Source organism: Mus caroli, chromosome 2 (assembly GCF_900094665.2).
Source record: "Mus caroli chromosome 2, CAROLI_EIJ_v1.1, whole genome shotgun sequence".
NCBI lineage: Eukaryota > Metazoa > Chordata > Mammalia > Rodentia > Muridae > Mus > Mus caroli.
Genome location: NC_034571.1, coordinates 64,773,214 through 64,794,977, shown reverse-complemented (window position 1 = coordinate 64,794,977; position 21,764 = coordinate 64,773,214). Strand labels below are relative to the sequence as shown.

The 21,764-nt window shown below is 44.3% G+C and overlaps 1 protein-coding gene across 2 annotated transcripts in view; it reads right to left on the bottom strand.

Annotated features, from left to right (window-relative positions):
- Myo3b (myosin IIIB) overlaps window positions 1–21,764 on the bottom strand; it is a 336,970-nt gene that overhangs the window by 167,798 nt on the left and 147,408 nt on the right. For both annotated transcript variants that reach the window (XM_021150395.1, XM_029484774.1), the window contains exons 13-21: window positions 21,149–21,351; window positions 15,155–15,253; window positions 14,696–14,810; window positions 8,252–8,378; window positions 6,950–7,160; window positions 5,620–5,767; window positions 4,756–4,909; window positions 3,643–3,731; window positions 1,981–2,110 (exon numbers count right to left, since the gene is read on the bottom strand). In XM_021150395.1, coding sequence (XP_021006054.1) covers window positions 1,981–2,110; window positions 3,643–3,731; window positions 4,756–4,909; window positions 5,620–5,767; window positions 6,950–7,160; window positions 8,252–8,378; window positions 14,696–14,810; window positions 15,155–15,253; window positions 21,149–21,351 — 1,276 coding nt within the window. The remainder of the gene's footprint in view (window positions 1–1,980; window positions 2,111–3,642; window positions 3,732–4,755; window positions 4,910–5,619; window positions 5,768–6,949; window positions 7,161–8,251; window positions 8,379–14,695; window positions 14,811–15,154; window positions 15,254–21,148; window positions 21,352–21,764) is intronic.

Genomic DNA, 21,764 nt, shown 5'->3' with positions numbered 1-21,764 from the left:
CACACACACACACACACACACACACACACACACACACACACACACTTTTGTTACTCCTAGATGATGTGAGCTTCCATTTCCAGGCACAATTCAGAAAGGTTATAAGCTCTCTGGAAGATGAATTAAAATTTTAAGTCAAGAACTAGAAAAGGTTCTGCGGTGTTTCTTTCCTGCTTTGGGGTGACTCCGGGAAGGACAGGAGGCTCAAGGCAGAACTTTGCTTTCTGCATAGAGCCACCTAGTGCTCAGGACTATGAACTTTTTTTTTTCCTTCAGCCACAAGCTGAAAGAGTATAAATTCCAAAATCATGAACAGGTTTGACAAGTCATTATTTATGTTTATAGGAGAGTGCAAATGCCAGCTGAAGAGTCTTCCGGACAAATTTTATTTCAGGGACTATTAGCCCTGTTAATAACGGCATTATCTCTGCTTCTGCCCAGAAGCCAGCTGCAGAGGAGTCTGAACTCCAGAGGGGAACACCAGCCAGCTCTGCCCACAGCTCTTCACGGGATTCCGGGGAGCCACACGAATTAATCCTGGCTGCAGCCAAGAAGCATCTACAGGGCAAGCTGGCCGCAGACTTTGAGTGGGCACTGGGTACCACGGAAGCATGTTTGAAGGATGTTAAGTTACTTGTTCAAGTCAAGATGGGCACAGGTTGTATGTAGACTAGCTTTTTGTTCTCTCTTAGGCAGGATTTTCACTTACTCTGCATCATTTATACACTCAGCTATAAATTAGACATGGCGACAGTTCCATCCTACCTTGCAAAGGTCCCAGGTGAGAAACACGGGTGCCAATGATTTTAGGAAAAGGAAGGAGCTGTGAGAAGAGGATTGATGTGGCCCAGACAGAGACAGCTGGATCCCAGGTGAATCAAAGGAGCTTGGTCCAGTGAGAATCCATTGATCTGGGAACTCTCATCTGGGGACCTAGCATCCTGCTTCTTGGCACGAGGACCCACAGATGGACAGTTTAAGCTGTCTGTCAGCAAGTGAAGCCATAGATGTTCCAGGTTGTTTAGGAGAATGAGAGAGGGTGAGAACTGGACCAGGTAATCTCTGAGGGCTCTTGGTCAGAAGACCGTTGATGCGCCACACACCCTTTCCTTGGAATCTTACACCAATACATCTCCATAATTCTAGGTAAACCAAGTCTAGCCTAGATGCTTAGTGTGAATTAATGATTATATACAGTTTTATCAAGAGAGTTAAAAGGAGGCAGAGACAATGAGAATTGTAAGAGCTGATGTGGAAAGTGTGTGTGTGTGTGTGTGTGAATGTGTATATAAGTGTGTATGTGAGTGTCTGTGTATGAATGTGTGAATGAGTATGTATGTGTCTGTGTCTCTCTGTGTGTGTCTGTGTATGTGTGTATCTGTGTGTTCATGTGTGTGTGTGCACGTGCGTGTCTGTGTGTGTCTGCCACTGTGTGTGTATGAATGTGTGTATCTGTGTCTCTGTATGTACATGTGTGTATCTGTGAATGTGTCTTTGTGTGTATGTGTGTGTCTCTCTGTGTGTTCACATGTGTGTGTGTGTGTGTGTGTGTATTATGTGTGAATAATTCTTCTCAGGACTTAATTTACAAAAGAATAGTCATGCTCTTTTCTTGAATTTAAACAGCACCCTGACCCTGGTTAAAGTTCAATGTTGGTCTGGAGAGATGGCTCAGTGGTTAAGACCTTTGGGTGCTCCTGCAAAGAGTTCAGGTTTTGGTCCCAGTACTCACATCATAGCTCACACCCATCCTTAACTCCTGTTCCAGGGGATCTGATTCCCTCTATGACCTCTGTGGGCACCAGGCATGCACATGGTGCACACAGGCGTAACACTCAGACATGTAAAATAAAACAAAATAAAGTAAGTCTTGAAAAGGGGAAAATTTGATATTGACAGTGCACATATGATAGTATTTGGGCACTGACTGAAAGATACCACATTGGCACTGGACTAAAGCTTTGGGGAGTTCTCAGGTACCTGTTTTGGTCAAAGGAATTGAGAACAGTTGCTGAAGGAGTTTGTTCTCAGATGTCCTCAGGACTATCACCACGTCAGCAGGGAGGGTGTCTCTGTTTTTCTCAAGAACCCCAGAAGCATCGTATAACACCTAGAAGACAGACAGCAATGTGTGCAAGTTACCAGAGGCAACTGACTGTGGCCAGTGACACTGACGGGCTGTCTGAGGAGCCACTGCCCAGCAACTAGATATAAACTCATCCTGTCATGTAACACAAAGCCTTTGACTACCAAGCACCAGATAAAAGAGAGAAGTTGTACTTTTGACAGGTCAATTTATCTTAGCTTCCTGTCCAGTTATCTTTGAAGAAAGGATCATATGGAAGAAATGGCATATTATAAAAACTGCTAAAATACTGAGTGCTCATCACGTGTGAAATGCTGATTCCCATTCTACTGATAGGCAAGTGGGAGCTTAACAAGGAGCCGAATGAGGTCTGGCAGTCATCATACTGGGGCAAATCAGCTTTTAGCTCATGGCCACTATGCCCTCGCCGCCTCTCAAAGCACTCATGGGGTCTGAGTGATCACTCAAAGAGTCTAAGTGGTTCTTGGTTCTCAGCAATGAGGGAATCCAACCTAGAGGGATTTGAAGGGATACTCTACAAATCCCTGCCGTGGTGTGGTGGTTTGGATGAGGGTGCTTCCCATAGGTTCATATGGTTTAATGTGTGGTTCCCAGTTTGGGGTACTGTTTAGGAAGGATTAGGAGGCGTGACCTTAGTGGAGGAGGTGTGTCACTGGCTCTGAGGTTTCAAAAGCCCATGCCAAGCCCTGTCTCCCTCTCGTGTCTCTCTCTCTCTCTCTCTTTCTCTCTCTCTCTCTCTCTCTCTCTCTCTCTCTCCCTCTCTCCCCCTATTCTCCACCCCCCTCTCTCTCGTGTCTCTCTCTCTCTCTCTCTTTCTCTCTCTCTCTCCCCCTCCCCTCCTCCTCCCCCCCCCCTCTCCCCCCTCCCCCTCCCCCCTCTCTCCCTCTTTCTCTCTCCCACTTTGCTCTCTGTCATGATGATCATTGACCCCTCCTCTGAAACTATAAGAAAGTGCCTGATTAAAAGCTTTTTGGTAAAAGTTGGCTTGGCCATGTTCCTCTTCATAGCAACAGTAACCCTAACTAAGATCAATGGTAAATAAATTCAGCACAAAATTCACCAACCAGAGAGAAACTGATCCTCGAAAGACTAGAAATGTCTAGTGAAAACACAATCTCACTCATCCAGATGGTAAGCTTTTAACACATGAACTGGCACTCCCATTGTTTATGTATCATGTTTCCATCTAAATATATTTAGGCATTTCTAGTAGCCCATAGACACATCGAAAGTGCTAAAAAACCAGCCCTACGGTGTTATCAACCATCCTATGTCAGCTATACTCCAAATGACTTCAGAATGAGAACATTCACCATGAAACCCTGCAAAGACCATGGTTCCTGTCAGTTCTGGGCCAGCCCTTGGAGCAGGAGGCAGCTTGTAGCCCTACAGGCCACTACATCTATAAACAGCACCACTGAGGACACTTGGGGAATGCAATTAGAATCAAGAAGTGAAGCCTGCAAACAGTTTTGTGAGCATCCCCACGGGGATATTTTGTTGTTCTTAGATGCTATAAGCCCCACCCCTCTTACCGGTCCAGCATAGTGCTGAATGCCAAAACAGAGTTCCACACCTTTGGGCCTCCAGAAGAACTTACACCGTAGGTTGTCTTCAAATTTATCTGTGTGCAGAGAAGAGACTGGAGTGTTCATCTCTAAGTAGGACCTCTCTCTCTCTCTCTCTCTCTCTCTCTCTCTCTCTCTCTTTCTCTCTCTCTCTCACACACACACACACACCAAGGCTCAGGGGTCATTGCAGAAGAAGGGGTGGAAAGAGTCAGAGGGAGCAGATGACTGGAATGAAACCGTATTTGCTGTACATGACAGTGCAGTCGCACACATGAACTCACAACAGCTCCAACATACAACCTATGACTATGTTTGTGTCACAGATCACAAGACCTATACTAGATTAAACTGACCCCAAATCTCAGCATGGGAGGGACTCATGAAGTCCCCCTTCTAGCTGAGGATGGCTACTAGGAAGAGGAGGGGCCAGTTTTCTTCAGGAATGCAGGCACACAGGCACACACATACACACATACACACACAATATTGAAGAGGGAAGGTAGTGGTAGAAGGGAATAAGGGAAGAACTGGAACCGGGATGAGTGGGGGCAGATTTGGTCCAAACACATCATATGCATGTAAGGATATTTTAAAAGGAAGAGGAAGGTTTAAGATGATATAAGATAAGGAAATAACATTATTTATGCCAGCAGGAACAGGAGGATATGGAGGATTGCGGGTGGTGATAGATTTAAGCCACAAACTCTACCAAGACACCTGCCATTCATTTAAAAACGATTTTTAAATTTAAATTTGTGTTTATGTGTATGTGTGTGTTCCTGCTTGTTCCTATGTGCACTGTAGATGTGAGGATGCCAGAGTAAGATGGTGTAGAAACCCCCGTGAGTGGAGTTAAAGCTGGTTGTAAGCTGCCCAGTATGAGAGTTGGGAACTGAACTGTGTTCTCAGCAAGAGCAGCAAGTCCTCTTAACCCCCACACCATCTCTCTGACACACCAAAATCCACACTTCTACAACCCACCAAGTGTCGGAAGTAAGACGGGTAAACTCCTTAAAACTTGAAACACGTCCACCTAATGCCTTGTACTACTGAGTTCCACTCTCAGGAGGTACATACCAACCAAGGTCTGGTCTGTCCCTTGGGGAAATCGACTTTCTTCATCCAAAAGTGCCAGAAGGCCCAAGGGTTTTTGGAGGAACATGTCCAGGAGTGGGCGATTGTCTTCATACTGCACCAGGACAGCATCGACACCTTCGTTCTTGTACTCCATCTGGAGGGAAACAGACCGGGACTCTCTGGCCTGAAACTGGCCTCAGTACCACTGGGCATTTTAGCCTGGACTTCCTGGGTCTGGCCATATTGAGACATGTGAGTGACTAGGTGTGTTTGGGCCATATAGCAGAAGAATCTATGCATCACAGCCTTAATTCTGTGTACTCAGACTGTCAAATTTACCACTGAACTGCATGGGGAGTAGATTTCCATGTCTGGGGATTCAAGAATATCTGTTCTTCCTTCCAGGAGACACCCCTCCATTACTGGGGATCAGATGCAGAGACAATGGGAGATGATGAAGGTGAATATGGCTTCTAAGAACCCCTGTCTTGGGCTCAGGGTCACCTTGTGTCTTTTTGGACACCATTATAAATATTTGTAGTCAAAACAGGAGAGAATGAAACATACTCAACAATATACATGGAAGAATTTTGAAGCAAGGATTAAATAATTGGCCTGTCACCAGCTCCATGCAAGCGAGGGAATTCACCTTTCCAGAGAAATCAGGACCTTTTGTTTCCCCCTCTCAGACTAAATTTGGACTGTTTATTTTGACAGGACTATTTTGCCAGTGGTTTTTCTGTAGCCTTTTACCTAACAGCCTGACTAACCAGGTTTTTGCTTCAAATTGTGGGCAGCCTGGCAGTCTTTCCCGCCCCCTTCCCCCCCCCCCCNAGTTGCTTTAGCTTCAGAGTCAACCATTACCTGCTCAAGAGCAAACACGTGCTGATTGAAGTAGTACTGGATCTGTTCATTGGCAATATTTATGCAGAGCTGTTCAAAGGAATTCCTCTGAAAATCCTCAAAGCCAAAAATGTCCAAGATGCCCACATTCATCCTGTCCTCCGCACTACTGTGAGAGAAAGAAAACGAACCAGGAGAAGTCACGTCTATCCCAAGACAACGAGAAGCCAAGTCCACATGTCTACCAACCCCTAGATCCACACAGGGAAAGAGGCCACCTACCTCCTCGGGGACAACAGCTTGAAACTTACAATAAAATTCCTTTATTCTCTTTTGAAAATGAAAATAAATAGAATCCTTTAAAAAGAGAATTCTTTTTTTTAATTTGTCTCTGCTTTATAGCAGATTTCATTTTTTAAAAAATTGGATATCTTCCTTATTTACATTTCAAGTGTTTTCCCCTTTCCAGGTCTCCCCTTTGGGAGACCCCCTCCCACAGCCTCTATAAGGGTGTCTTCCCTCACCCTGGCATTCCCCTACACTGGGGCATCGAACACTCTCAGGCCCAAGGGCCGTTCCTCCTGCTGAAAATAGAATTCTTTAAAATCATACTCAGAGTCAGACATGATGACATATGCTTGTAACGTCAGCACTTGGGAGGCTAAGACAGGGATTGTCAGGAGTTCAAGGTCAGCCTGTGCTACAGAGCAAGACCCTGCATATATATATATATATATATATATATATATATATATATATAGAGAGAGAGAGAGAGAGAGAGAGAGAGAGAACAGAAGAAAAATCTGCTCAGAAGCTCCCATACAGATCACACAAAGGGGCCTTGGCTACACAGTCTCCCAGCTACCCACCCCTGTAACCTGCTTCTAATGAGACTTCAGAATTTGACTCTGTTGATTCCTCTACAATACAGAAAAAGACTAAAGCCCGGGAGAGAGAAAGGGGTTATAATAACAATAACAAGAGAAAGTCTGAGCTTTAAAGTTTTCTCAAAATGTATCAGTTATTTCTAAAAATACCCTGAGGAGGACACGTTAACCTCACTTTCACAGAGATGAAAATTGGCAGACTGGTCAGCTGATGAAGCTGTAGACATCAGACATAAGCCTGGTTTATCCAGCTCCCTGCTAAGCCTCCTCCCTGAAATGGGTTTCAGTCATTCTCTTAGGAGTAAATGCTTCAACTCTCCTGGTTCCCACTGATGCTCTAAATGGTGAAAGAGGGGGACCTTTGCCTAAAGAAAAACCACGTAGGCCTAAGGCAAACTCTAAGGGACACCAGTAGATGAGTGATCACTCTAGGCCTCTGCTTCCAGGGGTGTGGGGGGACTTGCCATATGTTTTTATCTGGCTGCAGGAGTGTGTTGATTCGATTCACAATCCAGCTGAACAGCCTCCCATAGAGGGCCTTAGACATGGCGTCCCTGACGTCTTCAGCCCTGTCCACTGTGTTGGCTCTGACAATGGTCTCCCCTCGTGTGACCACACAGTGGGAAGTGAGGGCCTCCTGAAGCTCTTCGGAGCTGATGCAGAGCACGCAGGCAGCTGGAACACAGAGTGAGTATGGTCCTAGACATGTGGCTACCCCTCACACAGCCCATGCCAGTCAGCACTACAGCAGCCACTGTGTGCAGGGCTCTGTTCTTCATACTGTGCTTCATGGTCAAGACAAACAAGCAAGGTCCCTGACTCCAAGAAGCACCCGTGCTGGACAGCACAACTCCAAAACTGTTTTTAAAGGTCCCTACAAGTATTTAGTAAGAAAAGGTGTGAGGGACTGTGCTGAGAAGGGAGATGACATGGTGTTTTATCAAATAAATTGCAAGAATAAACAGTCACAAACACATGGGATAGTAAAGGCCCTAAATAAGAGTGATACAAAATAACACAAAAAGGTATTTGGTTTGGTTTGGTCTGATTGGTTTCGTTTTTGCTTTGCTTTGCTTTGGTTTTTGGAGACAAGGTTTCTCTGTGTAGCCCTGACTCACTTGGAACTCACTCTGTAGACCAGACTGGTCTAGAACTCAGAGATCCACCTACCTCTACCTCCTGAGTGTTAGGATTAAAGGTGTGTGTCACCACCATCAATTGGCCCAAAGGTTTTTAGTCAATTATTTGGGGGACATGGACTCTGTAGCCTAGGCTAGCTCAGGTCCTGTGTCCTCCTGTTTCTTCTTCCCAAGCACTGTGACTGGAGTTATGAGGTATTGTATCCAGCAGTTACTTTAGATGCGTAAACAATCCTTATCCTTTCTTCCACCATGACGGCTGGTAGAACTTACAAAACAGGTAGATGCTGCTTTCTGTCCTATGGATACTGATTTCATGGATACAAAAAAAGGGCCAAACTTGTATTTCTTTTAAACAGGTAAATGGTTTTGAAAAGCAGCAAAGGTGGAGACCCACTGTGTAAAGTTACCCATCACAGACTGTTGTTCTGCAGGGCCGCCACCCTCAGGCAGGGATGAAGGGTGATATCGTCCACAGGATGACTTCTGGGAAATGTGGGCCAGTGTTATGTTCTGGAGCTATCAGGAAGATGAGTGACAGCTGCACCGTATCCTACAGGCGCTTGAAAAGCTGTGGCCACAGAGGTCACATGCACTTTGACAAGGAAGCACTTAAGCATCAATTACCGTTTTCCAGAGCTTCTGGATTGGGCACCTCACTTTTATCAGTTTGGTGTTGAGAGGAAATAGCTGCGAATTCAATGTTGCCGATATTCAAAATCCCAGCCAGAATTCTGTACACAGAGTGTACCTCCTGCAAAGGACATGGAGAGCCACGCTCAGAGGTCATTACCACTTAAACTGACAAATGGCTCACCCTTGAGTTGAAAGTACCATAGTTGCCCATCAGTTTCTCTTCTCCCTCTCTCTGAACACGCACACTTTTGCCATTCTTCCTGAAGTTAGAGGCGATGATGTCACTAAGCATTAACAACCAGACAAGTGAAACGATGTGCGCCTCCTCGGTTCGTGTCCCTGTGGACACAAGCACGCTTGCTCTGTGCTTCCATTCTCAATACTGCTGGCTAGAACTCCCAGCATCCTGGCCGCAGCCACATCTTTAGAGCAGCCAAGGACCATGTGGAATGGAGCTGTTCTGCCACCTGGCATGGTGACCAAGAGGGAAATGACCTTCTATGTCCTTTGACTTACTCTTTAGCTACTTACTCTAATTAATCCCAGCTCCCAACAGGCCTTTCTTCAGAACAAGAGATTAGATAGATGTTCCCTCACCTTTTGGGGGTATAGCTTTTAATAAAATATCTCAGAGGGCAATGGCTTACTAGGATATCTCAGAGCTATAGGTTGTAGTTATGCGTGAAGTGAGCACAGAGTTTGAAAAACTGACCAAAAATAAACCAGGATATTATGTCAGAAGAAGCAAGTATCTTGTCTCTAGTTCTTAGCACAAGAGTTTCTAAAATTGTCTGGGTAAACAGAGCTTTGTTGTGGCAACAAGTGTCTTTCAACCATGTCTGTGCTTATGTTAATAAGTAAGTTTTGTGGACTTCTAGATAAGACTCAAAATTGGAGAAACTGGTTGCTCAAGGGGGAACCAGTCTTAGAACTCTTAATCCCTCGATCCCAACAAACTCTTGAAGGCTAGGACTCCAAAATGAGTTAATCACCAATGGCCAATAATTAATCAGTCGTGTGTGTGTGTGTGTGTGTGTGTGTGTGTGTGTGTGTGTAACTCCACAAAAACCCTAAACAGGATAAAGGAGCTCTTCCAAATAGGCGATTCCATGGGGTGCTAGCAGGGGACTAGAGCCCCTTACATTTACTGCCTATTCATTTTTCATTCGGCTGGCCTTTCTAAGTCTGCAGCCTTAAGGCAAATGTTTTCCTGAATTCTGTGAGCTGGTATGTCAACTAGTCGAGTTATAGAATAAGGTCCCGGTAACTTTAGAACCAGTCGGAAGTGTAAGAAGCCTGGGGCTTCCAATTGGTGTCTGAAGTGGGGGCAGTATTGTGGGAGTGAGCCCTTAACTTGGAGCATCTGATACTAATGCTATACAAACAGATGTCATAGAATTGTAGGTCACTGAGTTGGTATAAGAGATTGATAGGGAATTTTAGAAAAAAATAAAACCCATATACTTGATGGCATAAATTTGAGTAAAACTCATTCAGATTACCTAAGTCCTGTTTTCATGTTCGAAGTTGAACATCTAAGTAGCATTAGTGGGGTAAAAATAATGCATACTTTATATAAATTTTACATTTTGTCTATGTGAAACAATAAAACATCTGGTTGGAAATTTTCTGAATTTTATGCTAATAAACGAAACTACTTCCATAAAACATATTCAAAGGGGTTATTTGATTTAATACTCTACACAGCAGCCAAGTAATAGGAACTGTCACTAGACCATTGATTAATGCTACCGCCCAAACAGAGCCTCCCTGTAGACATTACTCAGTAAAGCCTAAAACCCAAGCACAGGCTGTAGCACTGACATCTACTGGATGCCTGATAAAGCTACAAAGACAGATGAGAATTCTAAGCCAGGCTTCTGCCATAGATAAGTACTGTTCTTCCAACTACTAAATCAAGGGCAGGATGTCATGTTTCAGACTTCTAGAATCACTATTTAATCACACAACTTAAAAGTGGCTAAGAACACCACCTACCAAATGGCTTTTTTTTTTTTTTCAGAACTTGCCTGGATTTAACATGACAGCCCCTCATTACCATGATCAATACAGGGTGAGTCCTGCCGCATGCATCAAGCGACTCCCTACAGAGGTAGATCTGAGAGTTTGAAGCCTAGGCTGTTACACGTCTGCCATGTCTGTATCCAGCCTCCTTGAGGGGTAATCTGAAACTCGCCTCCCTCTTAAGGAAAAGTGTCATTCCTCTAACGAGTGCACACCGTCCCTACCGTACAAGCCCTGACTTCTTCCCAAAGAAGGCTTCAAGAACTTTAGCAGTAGGATGATGAGCTCCGAAGAAAATGGCTGCCTGAGAATGTGCTCTCAAGATGAGCAACTCACCACATTGCTTCTCAGGCCACGTTCTCTTAACGCTATGCTCAGGGAATCAACAAAAGCACAAATGTGCCTCTGACCTTCAGTGAGAACATTTAGAGTCAAACACCGTGTGCACTGCTAGTGTCTCTATCCTCAGGACTCCTTCTTTGCATCAGGGAAGGAAGCAGGGACAGGGCATCCAACTCATCCTCTTTTCAAAGGATTTAGCCTCAGTGTGCTCCCCAAGCGTCACCTCTGGGCTTTCCTACCACTCTGTTAGTTCAGCTTGGAGGTTCATTACTGATTCTTTTCAGACTTAGGAACTTCCACGTATCACAGAGGTCAGAGGTCAGAGGTCAGCTTAAGATGCCACTCATATCCAGCTATGCTAGAGCTCCCCAGTGCTGTCTCTATCATGAATGGCCCCACCTTCCCCCAAACTTCTTGATCATATGGGAAATCTTTTTCACTTTCTGTCACTTGTTTTTCCTCACCTCATCACAGTCTTTTCTGGAATCTCAGCCTTTCCTGTGGAGTCTTTCTTTCTATTTCTTTATAGTCTCTAACCTTCTAAATAATACAGTGCTAAAACCTTACTCAGAATGAGAGTTTCATTGAGAAGGCATAACAAGCCCTCCAATAGGGTCTATACCACTAGCCATTGACAGTGGGGGAGGGGAAGCCTTCTTTTCTCAGACATCTAGGCAAGTGTTGCCTGGATGATATTGAGGCCAAGTTCAAAGTTAAAGAGTACTTAGTGCTGATCTGCAGAAACCATTCTGGCCTGGCTCCCAGGCTCCTCAGGCCACTGTCTCTCTTTACCTCCCTAGAAATTCACGTCATCTCTTTCTTTTCTCAAAATCTCGAATTTTTCGCCAGTTCTGCCTCAAGCACCATATCAGGGTCAGCTGAGGATTATTACGTCTTCCTTCCCTCCTTGGCGGAGGCTCGTGACATTTACAGCCTTAAAAGTCAGTGCATCCCGTCCTCGAGACTTTCTCCTAACATATAGCTCTTTGGAATCTCCCATTGGAAGTATTACTTTGATTTGTGATATATTTTGAAGGAAGAAATAAATTTTGCTCCGAATACTAAGCCTCTGCACTCTCACCTCTGTGTCCAAGGATCTCAGTACATGTCCACTCTCTATCATCATATGTAGGACCCAGGTTTTCTTGCAGTTTTAAATAATTACAACTCAACCTACATGGTATGTTAGAATAATGTGTTTATCAGCAGGGCCAGCACTATTTGATGTTAAACTGAACCAGCGTGGTTTGGCATAGAAATAAAAGAGGCGAGATCTTCTCAGTTGGGTTTAAGGTCAACCCCCCCGCCAAGTTCCTTGCACGTAGTTACTAGAGGGCTCCTTCCACCACAGAAGTTTCCTCATGGTCCTCCCACAGTGAGGTGCTCCTTTAATGCTTTTAGCTTGTGTCCTGGAGGTAGAGTCCATCCTCTCAGGTCCACACTAAGGTTTGCATGCCATAATTTTGTTGTACAGTGTTGTGGGAGAAGGGAGGGCAAGCAAACACTTTAGGAGTTCCCACAGGGAACTAGAAACCTTCTAATAAAGGGCTGGAAATATAATTTTAATTGAATTCCTAGTTCCTTTAAGCTCTATTGAGAAACGACTGGCAGGAAATCGTTAGAGAAAATTGTGTCCCGTCAGCTATTTGGCATCTGCTGACCGACTCCATACAACCGAGTCTTTCTGAATTTAGTCATGCTACTGTGACTTTATAAACACGATACGAAGTGAGATAATCCAGCAGAACAGGTTGTCTGCAAAGATATACCATAGATTTTAGGGTCAGAAAGATAAAATCCTTCTCCTCCCTGGCATTTCTGAAGCTACTAATTAACTCAGGCTGGTTATTCCCAGATGAATTAATGTAGGACACAGGGAAGACACACACAGTGGCACAAGGTCACGTTCTTGTTATATAAGAGAGAGATACACTCATTGACATACTGCCACATTCCTGTTATAAACTGGAAAGGTATAAACGATGACATAGCATCATACTCCTCTTATATACTGGGGAGATACACACAGGGGCATACACACAGTGACAACATACCACACTCCTGGAATTACATGGTCAAGAGGATACACAGCAACAGGTCAGTATACTCTTGTTGTTTGTTTGATCAGGCACAAACTAAGAACGTTTGCCATCCTTCCCATTTCTTTTCATACCCATGTACACTGACATTCTTTCCTTCTATTGCACCCAGCACCCTGTGCATGAATGGCCTGTTTCAATGGCATATACTGAACGACAAGCTTAACTATCTGTTTTATTATCAGCAGCTGTGGTGGCTAGTTTTTACATCAACCCAACACGGGCTAGAGTCATTTCAGAAGAGAGAACCTCAGCCAAGAAAATACAGCCATTAGCCTGGTCTGTGGCCAAGCCAGTGGTATGTTTTCTGGATTGATGACTAATGTAGAAGAGTTCACTGACAGCAATATTATCCATGGGTTGGTGGTCCTGGGTGCTCTAAGAAATTAGGCTGAGCAAGCCATGAGGAACCAGCCAGTTCTATGGCCTCTGCATCCATTCCTGCCTCCAGATCCCTACCCTGAGTTCCCTAGACAAGCTTTAAAATTAAATAAACCCTTCTCTCCCCAAGTTGCTTTTGGTTATGGTACTTTAGCCATACAGCAATAGAAACCCTAACTAAGACAGACGCCTACTTCTATTGGAATAATATCATTGTGTGTTCTCCTCCGAAGCCAGGGCTAATCACAGCATACCATTCTATCACCATCTTTTATTAACTAAAAGCAAAGCTTCATCTCCCCTAAGGACTCCCTTCACCGTGAATCCCATCCTCTTTTAAGGACATATGTCCCACACTTTGGCATGATCTCGACTATGGAGTTGTACTTTAAACAGCTTCATTTCCACCCCTGCTATCAACTCTTCTGATGATGTGTAATTGGTAAAAATGAGCTCGGTACGTTAGTTACCATAAAAACCCTTTAACAATGCAGGAACCTGCTAAGGAGCTGAGAACAATGTATTTCTATTTTTATCCTGACGTTTGGGATACCCCTTCCCCTGTCCATTTATGGTATGTGAGAAGCCAACAACAACAAAATGAGCATGTAGCTAGGGGAAAAAAAAAAAAGGAAGGTATTATTAGGACTAAAACCAGCTATGCTAGGGAGGAAAGACCAGTCAAACTCACTGGATTACAGAAGCAATCTTCATCCAGCGTGGTTGTCCCAAGGCAAACAGAGTCGTTTGTAATCTAATCCCCTAAGATTTAACACTCTGACCTTCCTCCTAATCATCCATCCTCTTTGCCAGCAAAAAGAAAGAACCTGTATGCTATGCTCTTACAAAACTGAATGGCGTAAAGCCCAGAAATTATGACGTAACTTAGCATGGAACAATATCTGATCCCAGAGTTACCAATACCATGTAACATATTTAATAGCACATATTTCATAGCAAAAGCCTATATGTAGTATGGTGAGCTTGGTATTATGTGTACAGACATAGTTAACAACGCACAAATGTACCAGGGAGAAAGTGATTGCGGGGATGCTGGGAGATTTTAATTGGTTTGTCATATGCATAAGGAGCTACTTGCAAAAATATGGTCTAGAGCTTAGGTATAACTTATAGACTCCTGTATCCTTCTTCTCAGAAGTGATGTCAGGTCAAAAGAGGCCAGTATTCTTTTGGCAGCTGTTACTATAATGAAGGTGGATTTATGATAATGATAATAATTGCTAGGGGCTTGGTCCTATCAATAACTGCTGGGGGCTTGGCCAATAAGACAGTCATGCCTCTCATAATTCATGTTCACTTGGGCATCTTGGGCATTCAGATGCTGATTCGGTAATTCTTGAATGGACCAGGAGTCTGTATTGCAAACAAGTTCTCAGAGAATAACAAAGTTTTGGATGCTTAGACCACATATTAAGTAGACATACCTTATCTGCCAGCTGACATGCATTTGAAAACTGTCCTGCAAGCTAGAAAACACACACACACACACACACACACACACACCCCTTCTCTCACATCCATCTATGGCATCCAAACTGAGTTTGTTTCCCTGCCAACTAGCACGTACCTTGTCAGCGAATCCAATAATCTTGAAGCAGTGCTGAATCGCCTCAAACTGTCTCCTGTAAGACTCTTTGGAAGTGATGTCCTGCATGACTCTTTCAGTTTCACCAGCTATATATCTAAATAGAGCAGAACATGACCCAACACAGGAAGTACTCACTTAGCAAACGGCACCATAGGTAGGACAGGGGACACCTGGGTTTCTTCCCTTCACAGGCTAATACTGTGGTGGAGAAAAAAAATGACTGTAGTTGAGCTTTTGATCACTCTAAAAAAATTGCAAGGGCTGAGATGTGGTTCTTGCCAGCTTCTCTTGCATATTTAACTTTACAGAAGGAGTCTTCAGTTAAGGAAGCAACTCCATTTACTCCTAGATGAGTCAGCTGTTTAACTGAACACTCATTACAACTTAACCAGCAACCTCCTCTCCACCAGCAGCAAGGGATCTTGCAAGAAAACTTACCTAGGAGGCTTTTCCTCAGGAAGTCTGAATTCAGCAAGTTTCTTTTGGTGGTAAAGACCAGCATAAATATAGTAAAATATATGAAAATTTTTCTCTCCCCTGAAAAAAATATGGAGGAAGAAGCTTTATCTGTAGAATTTATAGCAGGCTTTCCAGACCTAAATAATTGATCCCATTTCCTTTCTGTACAAGATATTATTTTGCAACAAATTTACATAAGCGGGCAATTAAATACGTTTCATCCCAATGACAAACCATTAATCTTCACAATAGCATTTTACCAAACACATGTATCTTCACTATAAACTGAAGAACATTCTACAACTAATTCGGGTAGCAGCTTATTTGCATGTAACAATCTTTCCATGAAGCTCCTGGTCCTGTACATCTGTGTCATAAGCCCCCATAGCTTTAGAGAGTGAGAAGTCTAGCCTACAGCGACCAGTCAAATGCCCTGCTTTACTGTAGCCTTGGGCAGGAAATCTGTGGAAGTGACCAGGATGCTATGCTTTCAGACACTGCTACGAATGCCGTTCCTCGGTCCCTGATGGCTCCTGCTGACCACATCTTTTGTTGTTTGGGTTTGTTTGCTTGTTTTTAATGAGTTGGGGAGGGGGTATTTCACAGGCATGTCTCTGTGCATCATGTGCACGCAGTGCCCATGGAGGCCAGAAGAGGGTTTGGATCTTCTGGAACTAGAGTTACAGAAACTTGCTAGGTACTACCTGGGTACTGGGAACCGAAGCTGGGTTCTCTGCAAGGGCAACAATTGCCCTTACCTTCTGTCTCTCCATTCATTGCCCACATCTGCTAAGCCAACCTGGATAGGGTGTCCAGTGTGTTCACTGTGACAGCAAATGACACAGAAGGAACCGAGAAGCAAGTGCCTAGATACCATGCAGCAAGCAGCAGTGCCAGGACACCAGAAGTGTCATCGCTTTTTGATAATGAAATTTCATTGCTAGATCACCATGTGTGGGGGAGCTTTGGAACCTGATACTTGAGGGCAATTTGGAAAATATTGCCTCAGATTCCTTTCTTCCCTCTGGAAGAGAGCAGTCTTTCACACACAAAAAAAATCCTACTGCCCACCAGACTCATTCTGCAGGAAGAAGCCTGGTGTGCCTCTCCTCTTTCCCTGTCTATGGCTTGGTCCCAGTCCTCCCTTTATCCTCTCCCAGGTATCCTTGCCTTCCTTAGTCTGTTCAGGATGTCTTAGCACTCTGTTCTAGATACCTCTACTTGCCGTTTCTCCCCCATCTGAACATAGATCATTACTTCATTGTTTTGTTTATCTGGGTTTCTTTTTCATCACAGGAAGTTGAATCCAGGATCTTCACTTTCTAGGCAGTCCTCCACCAATAAGCTACATCCCAGCCATTGGCTTACTTTCCATGATCCTCCTGCCTCAACCTCCCCAGCACTGGAATTACCAGGTGCATGCCGCCAAGTGAAGCTATTTTTATTATTTAAAACAAATCTTACTGTATGTATTTAAGTTATGCAGTGTGGCACAAAATGCACATAAATAGCTTTACAAAGTTATTATTCAACTGATAAGTGTATTGGATGCCATTTATGGCAGGCACTGTGCTGGATGCCAGAGAAACAGTTCTTAGAGGATTCCCACCCTTTTGGGGCATTCCTTCTAGACAGAATTAAATGAAATAAGAGGGGAGCTTGAGAGGAGGGCTTTAAAAGGAACACTCAGGGGGATAGGATAAAGAATAATGTTGAGAATGGGGCACACGTGTGCCAGGTCAAGGCAAAGACTCCAGGGAAATAACACTATAGTGAAGCCCTGAAGCCTGAGAGAGATTTGTAAAGCATTGTAGACAGATGGGCAGCAGAGACAGAAGTCTGCACACAAGGGCTCAGAGGGCTGCCTTACACTTGGCCAACCTCTTAAAGGCTGTTTATTCAATGTACATTTGTCAGACCTTCATATGACCTCATCCAGAGATGGGGGACCAGGAAATGGGATACTCAAGTGTGCCCAGAAAAGGGTAGAACCACCACTGTCAATGTCACTTTAATTCACCCCATGTAATTGTTGCCTCAGAGGCGTACTGCTGAATAAGATCACCCTTTCTAGCTCTTTCTGAACTCTGGCTGGCTGGTTCAGCTCAGGTGTTCTGGCTCAAACTCCTCTCCCAGCTGACTGATTCAATCTGGCTTCTGAATGAATTTCTCTGCTTGGCCTCAAACTGTCAATCTGTTCTAATCTTCTGACTCCTCCTTCTCTGGCTTGTTCTGCTTTACCCTGTGTCTAGCTTGTTCTCTCTGTAATGTGTGTGTATAACTGTCCTGGCAAAATCTGCCTCTTAACTTCCACAAATTGAACTGAACTGAACTCAACTAAACTCCGTTACACTGCCTCCTTTGCTGGCTGACAGCTGAACTCAACCCACCTGCACTGAACTGACTTCAATTCAACTGAGCTTGACTCACTGAACTGACTGACTCTTCTTAAGTAGCTTCTATTTCCTGTGCTGTTCTTGTGAGAGTTAGGTACATCCTATCCTTGTCGAATCTTCCTCAAGTCTGTCAAGTCTCAAATCTGTTGCTCAATTAAACATTCAGAGACCGAATCTGTTGGGTCCGAACTCCATCTCAGAGTTAAGGTTGAATTTGCGTTAACTAACCTAGCACCAGTTTCCAGGTGACTACCCAATAAGACCTGTGTCTAGCACCAGTTTCTAGGTTATTCCCTAACAAATTTGCACCTCTAGGTTTCAAGCCTGCCCCTGACACTTCACTTCCTAATAACCACCAATTAGGAATAAAACAGAAGTTAAATGTATAGTTTGGCTCCCAGCACCAGCCAATTATGTTAAAGGCCATAATGATCCCCCCAATCAGATGTGTGTCAGGCTAGATACCCCCTTCTTGTCTCTATAAATGCTTTCTTGAAACTAAGCTTAGGGCTATTCCCTCCCATTCTGCATCAGAGACAGTGGTGTGGCCCAGCCTTGAGCTTGGATAATGAGATCCTATGAATAATGTGATTGCATCGGAATTGGCTCCTTGTTGGTCTTTTGGGGTTCACGAATGTTTCCTGCACAACATCATTGTTTGGGATTAAAGGTGGATACCAAGAGCATGTCTGTATTCTAGACAGAGCAGCCATGTTGCTGAGGATTTTAAAGCCTTAGCCTTTCTCCATCCCACTCAATTCTCTTAACAACCTTGGTAGGTTAGAGTTATTAGTCCTATATGATACATGAAGAAAGTAAGGTGAGACAATATTTACACCAATGAGCAACATTCCATGGGAAGGGCCTGGAGCATAGGAAATGGCAGTGTTCGTTCTGTCAGAGACAGTGCCTTCAACTTTAAAATCATATCAATATGGGAAGGAAGAGACAGAGAGTTTTACCCAAGTGATCAAGAAGCTACAGGGAAGCTTCAAATACTTGTAGCTCCATCTCCTCAGTCATATGGTCACACTGTTCATACCCGCTTCTACTGTGCAAGGAAATTCTCTGATGGAGGAAGGTGTTTGGTGCTTTGGGGTGTGTGTGTGTGTGTATGCTGGAAATCAAACCTAGCATGCCATACCCCGCCCCCGCAGCCACACGCACAAATGCTTGGATTCTTAAGCTACTCCCGGGCCCGTGGCTCCCATTTGCCCAGGATGTGACTGTTCCTCTTCTCCACTCTACCACCCTTATCCATCTGGCTCCCTCTTGTTTCCATTGGCCGACTGAAGCTAGAGTTAGCATTTCAAAATTCAAGTTAGTGGTGACCACTCCCCTGCCTGAAAACATCCTCCAGTTTTGTAGTCTTTTTAGAAAAGGTTCGAAGCTCCATGTGATCCATTCTTACAGTCCCTCTCCTGCCCCCATTCTGTTGGCTAACTCTTAAGGGATCCATAGATCTCACATCAAGCATCTTAAATCCAGGAAACCCATCTCTCCTTCTGGAACCCAGGTATACTGCCTAATTTTTGGTTTCTTGTGTCAACTTGACACAAGACAGAGTCACTTAGGAAAAGTGAACCCACATTGAAAAAAATTGTTCCTACCATATTGGCCTGTGGTGCATTCATCATAAGAGAGCAGGCTGGGCAAACCATGGGAGCAAGCCAGTAAACTACACTCCTCCATGGCCTCTGCACCAGTTCTTACAGGTGTCTGTCCTGTTTGGGTTCCCATTCTGACTTCCTTTGGTTTGGACTGTGGTGTGGAAGTATAAGCAAAATAAATCCTACTCCCCCTGCCCCCCGAGTTGCTTTTGGTCATAGTGTAAATGGGGTAGGACCCCCTCTGTCCTCCATGAACCCCACACAACTCTTCCTAAACCAGGTAGTGTGCACTCTTCACCGGTTTATCTCCCCAGCACTTAGGTGGAAACTATTGCTTTTGAGCACTGATCACATCTGCTCTATTCATATATTCCTATAACGACTGACTGGGCTGTGATCCTCTCACCCCTCCCCCACACCCACCGTGGACTCAGGGACTTTGTCTGTCTTCTTTACTCTGGCATATAGCAGGCAGTCAATATTGACTGGCTGTGTGTATACAGTCCTGCTCCTGAGAAACTAGTGTCCTGCAGTGATCAAAACCAACAATAATAATAAGAGTGGCTAATACTGTTATCATGCACTGTCTCACGTGCTTTTAAGTAATTTTACACAGATAAACTTGTGGGTCTTACCCACAAACCCATGGGGCCATTGCTAGTGGCAACTGCAATTCACAAATGAGGCTCAGAAATGTTCAGAGACCTGCCCAAGGTCACAGAGTGTCAGAAGCAGTACACAAGCCTTGAATGACATGCTGGTGATGGCCGTTACCTATTACAATAATGCTTTCCTTTTCTTCTTTTTTTTTAAGATTTATTTATTTATTATATATGAGTACACTGTTGCTGTCTTGAGACACACCAGAAGAGGGCATCAGATCCCATTACAGATGGTTGTGAGCCACCATGTGGTTGCTGGGAATTGAACTCAGGACCTCTGGAAGAACAGTCAGTGCTCTTAACCACTGAACCATCTCTCCAGTCCACAATAATGCTTTTCTTAAAACAGAGTGTTATAGTTTAAATAATGTCCTACGTTTGAGTACTAGGTCCGCAGTGGGTGGCACTGTCTGGGAAGATTATGAAACCTTTAGGCAGTGCTGCCCTGCTGGAGAAGGTAGATCATTTGGGGCAGGCTTTGAGGTTTGACAGTCTGGCCAGATCACCTGTCCTCACACTATCATCCTGTGTGTCGATGAGATGTGATCATCCAGCCTCCTGCTCCTGCTCCCATGCTCTTCTAGTCCTGGTGGACCGTGTCTCCACTGGAACCGTAAGGTAAAACGAGCCCTGCCTCACTGCTTTTTTATCATAGCATTTTATCGCAGCAACAAAACAGTAACGAATACTTACTATTCTGTTCTCTCCCAAGTGAAAGGAAAAATGTGGAATATATTTCAGTACTTTTGTTATTGAGAATTTCGAATTTAACGGATAAAGTGGGTCTTTAAGGTATGTGCAAATTAATTATTGTTAGATTCTACCTTATACCACCAACTCAAGATAGACTATTCATAAAACACTGTCCCCAGCCTTTGCACTCTCCCCTTAATGCCCTTTAGATAAAAACAAAAACAAAAATAAAACTACCACCGAGGGCTGGAGAGATGGCTCAGCCGTTAAAAGCGTTGGTGCTCCTGCAGAGGCTTTGAGCACGGTTCCCAGAGTGCACGAAGCAATCTGCAACCATCTATAACTCCAGTTCCAAGGATCTTCCTCCCTTTTCTGGTCCCTTAGGGTAACAGGCACTCACACTGTGCACAGACATACATGCAAGTAAAACACCCATGCGCATAAGGCAAAACAAGACCTTAGAAAGCAAATCAGCTACCACTGCTCCTTTGCTTTTAAAAACTGGGGGAGACTAAAGAGTAAGGGGAGATAGAACCTTCAAAATTGCCAGATTCACCAAGTTTATATGGATGGGGTGGGGGAGAAAACGTGATAGAAAAGAGGGGCACCTACGCTGCCTGCTGTATAACTCTGGATTTCTCAAGAAGATACTCGGAGATTCTTGCCCCCATAACAGCTCCAGTTGGTGTGAACATCATTTCCAGATACTTCCCGAAGCGGCTGGAGTTATCATTGATGGCTGTGCGGGCGTTCCCGAAGGCTTCCACCAGGGAGTTCACTTGGAGGATTTTCTGGCGTAGGGTCTGGTTGTCAGCCTGGGTGGACAGAGCATTCAAGAGAAGCCTTCAGAGGCCGCACTCCAGTGATGCTGCCCTGCACCCTTACCCGGCTCCCTTTCTAAGCAACTCTACCTTGGGAAAGTTAGCATCAACCCCCAGGATGGGTTTCTTACATGGAGTCATGAGGTGCTGTGAATCAGAAAGCCAGATTCGGCGGTAGCTTTAAAGTCTGGCTGCGTTGCATAGGACATCTTTGAGAGATGTTTACTGTTTAACAGTTTAGAAAGAATTCTAAATACCGACATCTTCTCACTTTTCCACAGTGCTCTTCAATAAACCTCAACTCTCGTAAAGGATCCTCAAGCCCTTTCTAAGTCATATGATGCATGAATGCCAACTACAGGCGTCTCCCTGACTAATTTTGCAATCCTTCCTTCCTTCCATGTCTG